Source organism: Monodelphis domestica, chromosome 2 (assembly GCF_027887165.1).
Source record: "Monodelphis domestica isolate mMonDom1 chromosome 2, mMonDom1.pri, whole genome shotgun sequence".
Classification (NCBI taxonomy): Eukaryota; Metazoa; Chordata; class Mammalia; order Didelphimorphia; family Didelphidae; genus Monodelphis; species Monodelphis domestica.
In genome coordinates, this window is record NC_077228.1 from 261,075,912 (window position 1) to 261,089,175 (window position 13,264).

The following is a 13,264-nucleotide window of genomic DNA, read 5'->3' on the forward strand; positions in this document are numbered from 1 at the left end:
CTAGTGCCTTTTCACAGAATCACAAAGTTTCAGAGGTAAAAGGAGCCTTAGAGGCCACAGTCTCATCCCTGCCTAATGTAGAACCTCCAACAACCTCCAAACCTAGTCATCCAGCCTTGTTTGAAAACCTCCAGTGAGAGGTATGGATGTACATAATGCTGCCCCCCCCCCCTTTTTCCCAGTTTTTCTAGAAATGGGAAGAAAGAAATATTTTTCTAATTAAAAAAATTTTTTTTTTCCAGATCTCATCTTTTATGGTGGGTTAAATCAAGAATAAAAGACAACTTTCTTAAGGATAGATTAAGAAGGGAAACCAAATTCTGAAAGCTTTGAAGTCAATGATCTGCGAATCACTGAGAAAAGTAACCTTTTTCCACAAAGAATAATGGATTCTGGGGCTCAGTGGATAGAGAGCCAGACCTGGAGACAGGAAGTCCTGGATTAAAATCTAGCCTCAGACACTTATTAACTGTGTGACCCTGGGCAAGTCACCTAATGCTGTTTACCTCACTTTCTTCATCTGTAAAATGAGCTGGAGAAAGAAATGGCCAAAGAAAACTCCAAATAGGGTCACAAACAGTCAGCCACAATTGAAAATAACTGAACAACAAAAGTGGCACTAAATGAAAGTTTAATAGAATTCTCCTATAATTCATCAGAATGAGTTTTTCCTTTTAGTAGTTCTTCAGAGCTAGTTCTAATTCCTTTTCTGATTATTTAAGGTTTCTAACTAGTGTATTAGTTTGGGTATTTTTATATGTATATGTATACACATACACACACATATGAATTGTTTTTTTAAACCCTTACCTTCCATCTTAGAATCAATACCACGTATTGGTTCTACATCAGAAGAGCAGTAAGGGCTAGGCAATGGGGGTTAAACCCAGGGTCGCATAGCTAGGAAGTGTCTGAGGCCAGATCTGAATCTAGGACTTCCTGTCTCTAAATCCATTTAATCGACTAGCTTCCCCTGGAATTTTATATTTTTGGAAGTATTCCTCTATTCTGTGTTCTTAATTTTACGAGAATAAAACTAGCTGTAAATGTAGATTCTGACTTTTTTTCTGGTTTTGTTATAATTTCATCTTATTTGCTAAATTGTTCATTGGCTTTTCTTCCTTCTTTAATCAGATTAGCTAAATGTTTCTTAACTTTGGTTTCCGGTTTTATCTATTGCTCCTCTAACTTTTAATACCTCATCTTTTGCATTTATTTTATGTTTGCTGGCTTTCTAATTTAATTTAGAAATCCCCATATTTAGTTCATTAATCCTATCTTTTTCTATGTTGCAAATATATTTCTGTAGGAATATATTTTCTCCAAAACTGTTTTAGCTGCATCCTAGGAATTTTGGCATGCTGTTTCATCAATATCATCTTCTTTCTTATAATTATTGGTCCTATGATTTATTCTTTGACACATTCATTATTTAGAATTTCACTGTTATCAAATAATAGAGAACATTAAAAGATGTAAAATGAATAATTTTTATTATATTAAATTTAAAAAGGGTTTGTACAAACAAAACCAATGCAACCAAGATTAGAAGGGAAGTGACAAACTGAGGGAAAATTTATTGTAACAAATTTATCTGATAAAGGTCTCATTTTTCAAATATATAAAAAACTAAATCAAATTTATAAGAATCCAAGTCATTCCCCAATTGATAAATGGTCAGAGGATATGAATAGGTAGTTTTTCAGATGAGGAAATCAAAGCTACCAATAATCATAAGAAAGCATTTTAAATCCCTCTTGATTAAAACAACTCTGAGGTACCACCTCATACCTATCAGATTGGCCAATCTGACAGTAAAGGAAAATGACAAATGTTGGAGTGGATACAGCAGAATTGGAACACTAATGCATTGCTGGTGGAGTTATAAACTGGTCCAACTATTCTGGAGGGCAATTTGGAATTATGCCCAAAGGGCTATAAAAGAATGCTTACCCTTTGATCCAGTAATACCACTACTAGGCCTACTGTGAATTTTAGATTTACTCCACCCTGCTTAGTCTTTAGAATTTTAGCAACCAAGGAATGTATTCACCCCCATTTAAGGATTAAGGGTAGGGGAGGATGGCCTATGATCCACATGTGCTAGCAAGTGACAAATCAGAAACAACTGACTGACCCCCTGGGCTGTCCTAAGCCAAGGTTAAGCCATGTATGTACCAGTACATCTCACATGAAGTGATGTAAAGAACTGCCTATATATTTCGCATCACTTCCTGTGATTGAGTTGGGAGCTTTTGGTGGAGTTTGGTGTGTTTGGCAGACTTTGGCAGTGGTGGTCATTGGAAGTAGCTCTGTAGCTTGGTTTATGTGAGGCGTTTTCCCTGAATCAGCCTTGGTGAGTGATTAAGGCAGACTCCCTCTTCCCTTTACCTCCTGAAGGCACTATACTCCGAGGAGGCCCCTCATCTTGGAGGCCTCGTGGCTGGAAGCCCAGCTAGATTTAATCTTCTGAGAAGGCCCCTTGGCTGAAGCCTCTGAACTGCCCTTGGCTTATCCAGGCTGGAGAAAATCTTATACCCTTCCCTTCTTTTCCTTCTTCTTAATTTCTTCCCTCTATTGTAATTAAACTACCATAAAATCCCAAACTGACTTGAGTATTTTATTGGGATTGAATTTTAATCCCTGGTGACCACTAATATAATATATTTAGTCAACAACCCTAAATTTACCACTAACACTATATCCCAAAGAGATTTTAAAAAATGGGAAAGGGCCTGTTTGTACAAAAATATTTATAGCTGCTCTTTTTGTAGTGGCAAAGAATTGGAAAATAAAGGGATGTTCCTCAATTGGGGAATGGCTGACCAAATTGTGGTATATGACAGTGATGGAATACTACTGTGCTTATAAGGAATGGTGAACAAGATGATTTCAGAAAAAACTGGAAGACCTACACAAACTCATGAAGAATGAAATAAGCAGAACCAGGAAAACACTGTACACAGCAACAGCAATATTGGGGAATGATCAAAATATGACAAACTTTGCTACTAACACAATACAATAATCCAGAACAATTCTGAGGGACTTGCTATCCACCTCCAGAGAAAGAACTGTTGGAGTAAGAATGTAGATCAGTGGTTCTCAATCTTTCTAATGCCGTGACCCCGCAATACTCATGTTGCAGTGACCCCAAACCAAAAAATTATTTTGGTGGCTACTTCAAAACTGTAATTTTGCTACAGTTATGATTAGGAATGTAAATACCTGATATGCATTATGTATTCTCATTGCTACAAACTGAGAGGTTGAGAACCGCTGATGTAGATGGAAGCATATGATTTATCACTTATTTGGGCATATGTTTTAGGGTTTTGGTTTTATAAGATTATTCACAAACAAAAATGAATAATGTGAAACATTTTGCATGATAATATACATATAACTCAGACTGAATTGCTAGCCAGTTCTAGGAGTGGGGAGAAAAGAAGAGAGGGAGACAATTTAGATTATATAACTTCAGAAAACTCATATGGAAATTTGTTATTTAAAAAAAAATAACTTCTCCAGAGGAAAAAAAGAATTTCACCATTAAGTTTCCATTTGTGCCTTTGTTTTTTGTGCTCTCTGAACTATTTTTATTATGTTCTATTAAAAAAATGTTAACTATTTTTGTCTTTTTGACACCTGTTAGCAATTTCTCTGTGCCCTAATACATAAATTAATTTCTCTAAAAGTTCCATGGGGTATTAAATCTATTCTTAGGGGCAGTTAGGTGACTTAATGGATAGAGAGCCAATCCTGGAGATGGGAGGTCTTGGGTTCCAATGTGGCCTCCATGACCCTGGGCAACTCATTTAACCCCAATTGCATAGTCCTTTCTACTCTTCTGCCTTGGAACCAACATTATAAAGAGCTAAACTAATTGTACAAAAAAATCAAGCCATTCTCCAGTTGATAAATGGGCAAGGGCCATGAATAGGCAATTTTCAGTGAAAGAAATCAAAACTATTAATAAGCACATGAAAAAGTGTTCTAAATTTCTTATAATCAGAGATGCAAATCAAAACAACTCTGAGGTACCACCTCACACCTAGCTGACTGGCTAACATGACAGCAATGGAACGTAATGAATGCTAGAGGGGATATGGCAAAGTCAGGACATTAATGCATTACTAGTGGAGTTATGAATTGATCCAACCATTCTGGAGGGCAATTTGGAACTATGCCTAAAAGGTACTAAAAGACTGTCTGCCCTTTGATCCAGCCATAGCACTGCTGGGTTTGTACCCCAAAGAGATAATAAGGAAAAAGACTTGTACAAGAATATTCATAGCTGCGCTCTTTGTGGTGGCAAAAAATTGGAAAATATGGGGCAGCCCTTCAATTGGGGAATGGCTGAAGAAATTGTGGTGTATGTTGGTGATGGAATACTATTGTGCTCCAAGAAATAATAAAGTGGAGGAATTCCATGGGAACTGGACAACCTACACGAAGTGATGCAGAGCGAAAGGAGCAAAACCAGGAGAACATTATACACAGAGACTGATACACTGTGGTACAATCGAATGTAATGGACTCCTCCATTAGTGGCAATATAGTGTTCCTGATCAACTTGGAGGAAACTAAGAGAAAAAATGTTATCCATATTCAGAGGTAAAACTGGGAGTAGAAACACAGAAGAAAAACAACTGCTTGATTACATGGGTTCGAGAGGATATGGCTGAGGATGTAGACTCTAAATGAACATCCTGATGCAAACACCAACAACATGGAAATAGGTTCTGATCAAGGACACATGTAATACCCAGTGGAATTGCATGTGGGCTATGGGAAGGGTGGGGGGAGGGGAGGGAGGGATAGAATACGATTCTTGTAACTAAGGAATAATGTTCTAAATTGACTAAATAAAAAAAAAAGATAAGGGTTTAAAAAATATATCTAAAATGTTGAAGGGGATGTGGCAAAAATTGGAACACTAATACACTGCTGCTGGAGTTGTGAATTGGTCCAACCATTCTGGAGGGCAATTTGAAATTATGTCCAAAGGGCTTTAAATGACTGTCTGTCCTTTGACCCAGCCATACCACTGCTAGGTTCGTACCCCAAAGAGATAATAAGGAAAAAAATACTTGTACAAAAATATTTATAGCTACACTCTTTGTGGTGGCAAAAAAATTGGAAAATGAGGGGGTGTCCATCAAATTGTAGTATCTGATAGTGATGGAATACTATTGTGCTAAAAGGAATGATGAACTGGAGGATTTCCAAGTGAACTAGAAAGACCTCCAGGAACTGATGCAGAGCGAAATGAGTAGAAACAGAACGTTGTACACAGACACTGATACACTGTGGTACAATCAAATGTAATAGACTTTTCTTCTAGGAGCAATGTGATGATCCAGGGACAATCCAGAGGAACTTATGAGAAAGAATGCTATCCACATCCAGAGAAAGAACTGTGGGAGCAGAAATGCAGAAGAAAAACATGACTGATCACGTGGTTCAACAGGGATATGATTAGGGTTTTGGTATTAAAAGATCACTCTATTGCAAGTATGAATAACATGGAAATAGGTTTTGAACATTAACACATGTATAACCCAGTGGGATTGTTTGTCAGCTCTGGGAGGGGGAGGGAAAACGGGTGGGAAAAATCATGAATCATATAACTATGGAAAAATATTCTAAATAAATAAAAAATTTAAATATATGTTCTTAAGCAGTCTCATACAGAAGATACCATGAGTTTTTCAGCTCTAGATTTCCCAGAAATTTAATTCTCTATTTTCCCTTCTGTTTATCTTTGTTAAATTTGTCCAAAATGAGACAAACACTAAAATCTCTTACCATTACTATATTACTCTCAGTCTTCTTGGAGTTCAGTTTATTTTTTCTATGCTAAAGCATTTAAAGTATACAAGTTTAATATAACATATTGGTTTGTTATTTATGGTTCCTTTCATTGTAATTAGTTTCTGTGCTTATCCCTTTTTATGTTAACTATAATAATTGACAGAAGGTTTGCAAAGCACTTTACATATATTATTTCACTTGAACCTTACAATTCTGTGAGATAGGCACTATTTTATAAACAAGGAAACTAAAGCTCAGAGAAGATAAGCAATTTGCCCATAGTTGTTACACCAAAAATTGTCAATAAGAAGGGACCTACACAGTTTCCTGCATTCCTGTAGTCTTTCCACTGCATTACTGCTTTCCTTTTTTCATAAAGGCCTTTCAAATCCTTGAAAATTGCTATTTTTTAATATGATATATGACATATTACAGTCATCTCTCATTTGAGCTAATCATTCCCAATATGGTCATGTAGTTTTCTAAGCTTCCTCTCTACCCTAACAACCTTCCTATAATGTAGTGCCAAGAACTGAACACAGATTATGGTTTGACCTTGGAATACAATCAAACTATAAATCAATCAACGAACTTTTATAAGTGGGTTCTTAACTTGGGATCTGAGAATTTGTTTTCTTAAATATTTTATTAACTGTATTTTACCAGATTGTCTAAGCAAATGGTCAAGAATCTCTGATCCTTACTTCTCTGAAGGTGCTTATACTCCAGAAGGGGACACAATAAGTTTGAATAAATACAGGCTATAAACACAACAAAGAGAGAGGAGGGGATCCTATAACTATGAAAGTCAGGAAAAACCTCTTATAAAAGATGGCACCTGAGATAAGCTTGAAGGGAGATAAGCATTCAAAGAGATAGAGATGAGAAGGGAGAGCATGTCAGATATGGGGGACAAAAAGGTTTGCAAAGGAAGTGGGAAATGGAATCTTTTGCATAGGGAATAGCAAGTAAGCCAGTTTGACAAGAGAATAGAGAACAGGTAGGGGAGTAAAGTATAATAAGTCTAAAAAGACAGGAAGGTTGGAGGAATTTATTAAATGTCAAACAGAATTTGTGAAAGGGAAGTTAATCAATAATGAACTTAAAGTATCCCTACTTAACACTTAGTAAGTCACAAAGAAAGTTCACATCCTAAAAGGTCCACTAGCACTGCCCAGCAAATTGAAAGGCTGTGATTGATTCCTGAGATGTGACTGAGGAGAGCTGATGGGTTTAGAAAACTGTATGTATGTGGAGCCTGAGAGAGATTTGGGCATTCTTGGCTTCACTGTTGGATTCTTGGCAGACAATGAGCTCTAGTGGACTTCTTGCCGGCCTTTAGTCTAGGGAGCCTGAGCTCTGCTGGATTCTCGGCAGTCTTGACCTCATGTCCACTGAAGGCTCTTGGCTGTTTTTCAGCTTCTCTGGATCTCTGGATTTCGGCTTCCTGATCCAAACTTTTGATTCTGGTGACATTCGCATTCATGGTCTAGAGGCACTAGGATTAGGACTTCGGGTATTTTTAGCTAGGTGATATTTTCTACCCTCCTTCCTATATTTCCCACTTTATTTTCTTTCTTTCTTTTAATTAATTTATTTAGAATATTTTTCCATGGTTACATGATTCATGATTTTTCCACCCCTCTTTCCTCTCCCCTCCTGGAGCTGACAAGCAATTCCACTGGGTTATACATGTATCATTGTTGAAAACCTATTTCTTTATTATTCATATTTGCATTAGAATGTTTTTTTTTAACATCAAAACCCTAATTATATCTGCATCAAAGCACATGATTGATCATATGTTTTTCTTCTGCACCCACAGTTCTGCAGTATTCTCTGGATGTGGACAACATTCTTGCTCATAATATCCTCTGGATTGTCCTGGATCATTGCTACTAATAGAAAAGTCTATTACATTCTATTGTGCCACAGTGTATCAATCTTTGTATAATGTTCTCCTGGTTCTGCTCCTTTCGCTCTGCATCACTTCCTAGAGGTCTAAATTCCTCCAGTTCATTATTCATTTAGCACAATAGTAATCCATCACCATCATATACCACAATTTGTTCAGCCATTTCCCAGTTGAAGGGCATCCCCTCTTTTTCCAAATTTTTGCCACCACAAAGAACACAACTATTAATATTCTTGAACAGGTCTTTTTCCTTATTATCCCTTTGGGGTACAAACCTAGCAGTGTCATGGCTAGATCAAAGAGCAGGCAGTCTTTTAAAGCCCTTTGAGCATAATTCCAAATTACCCTCCAGAAACGGCTGGACCAAAGACTTGTTCTTTCTAACTATTTTGGTAGTTCTGTGTTTTTCAAGATTGACATTCCTAACTCTTCACTCATAAGAACTTGTTATAGAATCTTGGGTGGTTCATTTCTAACTCCATGCTATAAATACTCTAGTATTTAGGACTCTGGATTCTTGTCCCCTACATCTCAATCCTTCTAGCCTACTTAAATGTTGCTCTTTTACATATCATTAAGCCTTTATCAGATGTTTAAGCACTTATTTGTAAAATGAGGAAATCAGCCAGTTAGTATTTATTAAGCCTTTACTAACTGCCAAGCAGTGCTAAGTACTGGGAATAAAAAAAAGTCCCTACCCTCAAGAAACTTATATTCTAATAAGGAAGGACAATACACAAGGAAGTAGGAAAGGAGATACCTATATTTCCCACTTTAATATCTCTACCTTGCTGTAAATAAAGCTACTAACAGACTACTGACTCAAAAAACTTTAACTTTTATAAACGGTAACCACAACAATTTTTTTAACCATTATTATCTTTGACAAACAAAAATTTTAACTATTACATTTGGCAACCAATTTTAATTATCATACTTCCTGAGCACAGAAGCATCATGTTTATCTATATAGGAATATCATGATATATAGAATTATATAGGGGGCAGCAGGGTAGCTCAGTGGATTGAGAGCCAGGCCTAGAGACGGGAGGTCCTAGGTTCAAATCTGGCCTCAGAGACACTTCCCAGCTGTGTGACCCTGGGCAAGTCACTTGACCCTCATTGCCAAGCTCTTACCACTCTTCTGCCTTGGAGCCAATACACACTATTGACTCCAAGACGGAAGGTAAGGGTTTAAAAAAAAAAAGAATTATATATAAAATTATATAGAGAATTATCACTATAGGAATAAATTTTGGTGCCTGTGTGGAAGATGCATTATAGGAAAGAGTCTTAAAGCAGAAAGATCCATTAGGAAACTACTGTCCAAGCAAGATGAAGGCCTGGAATAGAGTAGTTGTGAATAAGCTGAGGAAAAAGGAACTGCTGCAAGAAATGATGAAGAAGCAGGATTGGCTTGGCCACCGATGGAACATGGAATTGAGGAAGGGTGAAAGAGCTAAAGTTGACTTCAAAGCTGCAAACCTTAGTAGCTCTGAAGAGAGATGAGGAATAGATGTACAGTCATCTCTCACTATATCACAGTTCACTTATTGAGGCCTCACTGTACTGTGTTTTGTTTTTTAATGTATCTAATTCTGTATTGCAGAGTTTTCTCTCTATCATGGGGTTTTGCAGATGAATATTGTACTGTACACAATGGAAATAATACAGTACACCACTACTGCTTGTGCACATTTGCCGACATGAGATTATACATGGCACACTATTGGCTGGTGATTGGCTCAGTGACTGTAGCATCGGTCTGTTTGCTCTCCTGCTACTTTGCAGAGTTTTACCTATCATGGGGATTTCTGGAATATAACTCCCAGGATAGGTGAGAGATCACTGTATAGACTTGGGAATCATCTGCACAGAGGTAATAATGGAAACCATATGAGCTAAAGAGATCAGCAAATGTTAGGGTAGGTGTGAAAGAGAAAAGAGAAGGCCCAGAACAAAGCCATTAAGAATACCTACACACAAGATGCAGGACATGATTAACCATGCATGGTCTAACAGGTAGAAATAAAAATATAAGTAAGTGTCGTGAAAACCCAGGCATAAGACAAAGACAGAAGAAGAGAGTGCTAAACAATGCTAAACACTGCAGGGAAGTCAAAAAAGATGGCCTAGAAAATGCCACTGGATTTAACACTAAAGTGATCTCTGAAGACCTTGGAAAGTGTTGTTTGAATTGTAGGGAGAGAAGTGAGACTGCAAGGAGCTAAGGAATGAGAGGGAAGAAAGAAGAGGTAAGCAGTAGATAAAGTTGTTTTTTTCTCAGTTTTGGTGTAAAAAGAGAATCCAAAGATAGAATGATAGCACAGGCATTGAGGTCAGGTAGAACATACTGAAGTAGATACTGAACTTCACTGTAAAGGAGAGAAAATGACCTGATAGCCCATAGATAACCAGGAATTAGATGGTTATTTTTGGATGAAGTGAATCTCAAAGGAGAAACAGTAAGGCAGTTAGAGGAGTTAAGAAAAGGGAGGGACATGTAAAGAAGAAGCAAAAAAACATACCGCTTCCTCCCCCTCTTAGCTCACTATGTCAATGGTGTGATGAGAGATGGTACAATTGGAGAGGGTGACCAAGAATGCTGTGCCATTGAAGAGAGAGGTTTCTCTGATGACCAGGAGATAGAAGGGCCACAAGAGGAAGATCCAATCTGAAATGTAATTTGTTTTTAAAAAGGGGAGGATGGGAAGGTTAGAGTTGGAGAGGGACATAGGAAAGATGGAAGAGTGTGGGGAGTGTTGACCAAGAATGGGAGCTTAGGTCTAGGTATTCAACTCAGAATTGCAAGGACTGTGAATAGAACAGGCATGAGATGATTATGCCTTTTCTAGTAGTAATGGTAATGCTGAGCTGATTATTATTCCCAGAGCAAGAAGTAGAAATTGGATATGGGAGAGGGCTTGGGGGTGGGGGGAGAGAAACATGGCTTGGGACCTGGTGAGATGAAACTAGATCTAGGATTGGCTAGAGATGGAGGACAGACCTTCTCCAATTCAGGGGACCTCAAAATCACTAAAATCCCCTGATCATTTTCACTGAAAATGTCATCCATTTGACCATGATTGATTATACAACTGGACAACCTTTCAAGGTTGAGATTTTGAGCCCTAGGTGATATATAGAATGATATATCATTCTTGCTCCAAACATTCTGCAAAGGAAGAGAGGGCAAAGAAGGAATAAAAAAGCAAAGATTATTTTCAGAAGTCTAAGAGAGAGCTCTGAAATTCCTTCTGCTTTTATTTAGCACACCCCCCAATTTATTTTTAGTACCTGAACTCAAGCTCCCAGTGTTATGGCCACTTTTTCTTCTTTTCAACTTCTCTCCACTGGCCAATATAAAATTATTATAATGTACTACCTCCTACATGAATAAACTAATTCCAAGGTCAAAATTCAAGTTACCCCAAAGGAATGGATTCTATTAGACCTGATGTATAAGTACCTGAAACTGTTGTTTTGGTTTTTCTTTTTAAGTCTAGACCCAACTTACCCCCAAAGACAGCAAAGTTTGATGCTGGCTGGGGAGCTGCAAAAGGGTCTCCACCAATGTCAGCCAACAGGTCAGTGCTGGCTTTCTTGACTGAAGGGAGGGAGGGTGGTTGAGAGCACCGGTGCTGGGAAAGCCGAGCCTGAGAAACAGATTAGAGAGGAATGAATTTTAATAATCATGGAGCCAGAAATCCTAGAAGCCTCTCAGAACTTCCTCTAACTTTGTATTGTCCTAGCCAGACAGGGAGACAGGTGTACTAGATATCATGTGGTCTCTGTGCTGAGAAAATTCCAGGGAGCAAAATAGGATGGTTTCTTTCACATTCCATTGATAAACTCCCAGGACCTCAGGCTTTGGGACCTACAAAGTAAAGTAATATAAAGGTAACAAGCCTCAGTGAAACACTGTTAGCAAATAACACAGTAACCAATTCCGGCTGTGGCTAATATTAACCACTTTTCCCTATTTGCTAAAAAAGTTACCCCAACCTAATAGCCCCTTCTCTTTCTCCAAAGGTAAACTCATTAGGTCTGCTCTGATTTTCTCCCACCCTACTTCCTGCAGGCTTATTCCTTTTTTAACAAGGGGAAGATCAGGGACATTTTTTAGAAGACAGGGACACACAAGCAGAGTTTTTGTTCTGCTACCTCATCACTCAATCTATAAGATCCAAAGACTGAAAGTGAGACCCCTAGATCTTCGCCCCTATATAATTTATGCCTTTTTATCTGACACCTACCTGGTTAGTGCTGGAGATAACAGAAGAGGGCCCAGGGTCCCCAAGAAGTGTCCTCAGGGGCTTTACATCTGAAGTTGAATCTTGGGTAGGGGTAGAGGTGCTGCTTTTGGCATAGGACAATCCCTTGACTTGGTCTGGGGGGACATACCTTCAAGGAACAAACAGGCTAAGTGGAATAAAAAGGAGTACCAGTTTATGTGCTTCTCTGAACTTCTAGGAAAGCACCCATTACAGTATCTGAATCAAATCATGTTTTCAGAGTTAGAAGAGGATTTAGAGATTGTCTAACCCATCCTCTCAACCAATGCAAAGATATCCTCTTCAAATGGTTTCTGAACCAGATTAAAATGTAACTGGGTAGGATTTAACATGACAAATAAAAATACAAGAGAACAGATAACATTACATTTTCAAATTAAGCCAATATGTGGTCTGCAGTATGGATTTGTGGCCTCCCTTTTTATTTTAGTTTTACTCCACTGACCTAGAACATTCCTTATAGGTGGTCATGTAGCTGCTACAGAAACACTTCTAGTGACAAGGAATCTACATAAGAACAATAACGATAATAATAAAAATGGTGAGGATTCACTTTGCATATTCACACACACAATTTGGTTACAAAGCAGTCCTTTCCATTAAAAAAAAAATTCTACTGGACTTTTTTCTCCCTTCTTTTAAACCCTCACCTTCTGTCTTAGAATTAATATTATGCACTGGTTCCAAGACAAAAGAGCAGTAAAGGATGGGCAACAGGAGTGAAATGACTTACTGTAGGTCACACAGCCAGGAAGAGTATGAGGGCAGATTGGAACTCAGACCCTCTTAGGCCTAGGCCTGGCTCTCAATTCACTGAGCCCCTGCTGGGCTTTTTTCAAGGGTAAAGCTGCCTTTTTTTAAACACCATACACTAATCCTGGTATTTCTTCTGAAGCCAAAGACCATCTAATTACCATAGAGTCCTTCAAGTATTTGAAGACAACTTTCAAAAATGCTATCTCTTTTATCCCTACTTCTATTCTTTCTCAAAGGGCAGTTAAACCTTTGCTTTCCTGGTTTTATTTCTCTGCTCTTCTTTACCTTTTCTCATTCTTTTTTTAAATAAAGAGAATTAAGAATCATGCCTGCTGCTCCAGCCCCTCCTGACGATTCCTCTGCAGCATCCCTAATGTTGCACATTTGCATTTAAGTATCATACAAGTTGGAGGTAGCTAGGTGGAACAGTGGACAGAATGCTGGGCCTGAAGTCAGGAAGACTCATTTTAAGTACAAACCC

At 38.0% G+C, this 13,264-nt stretch overlaps 1 protein-coding gene across 3 annotated transcripts in view; it reads right to left on the reverse strand.

Moving 5' to 3' along the window:
- Positions 1-13,264, reverse strand: part of AGFG2 (ArfGAP with FG repeats 2) — a 66,175-nt gene that overhangs the window by 16,474 nt on the left and 36,437 nt on the right. For all 3 annotated transcript variants that reach the window (XM_007483305.2, XM_007483306.2, XM_016430861.2), the window contains exons 4-5: positions 11,989-12,136; positions 11,250-11,388 (exon numbers count right to left, since the gene is read on the reverse strand). In XM_007483305.2, the coding sequence (XP_007483367.2) occupies positions 11,250-11,388; positions 11,989-12,136 (287 nt within the window). The remainder of the gene's footprint in view (positions 1-11,249; positions 11,389-11,988; positions 12,137-13,264) is intronic.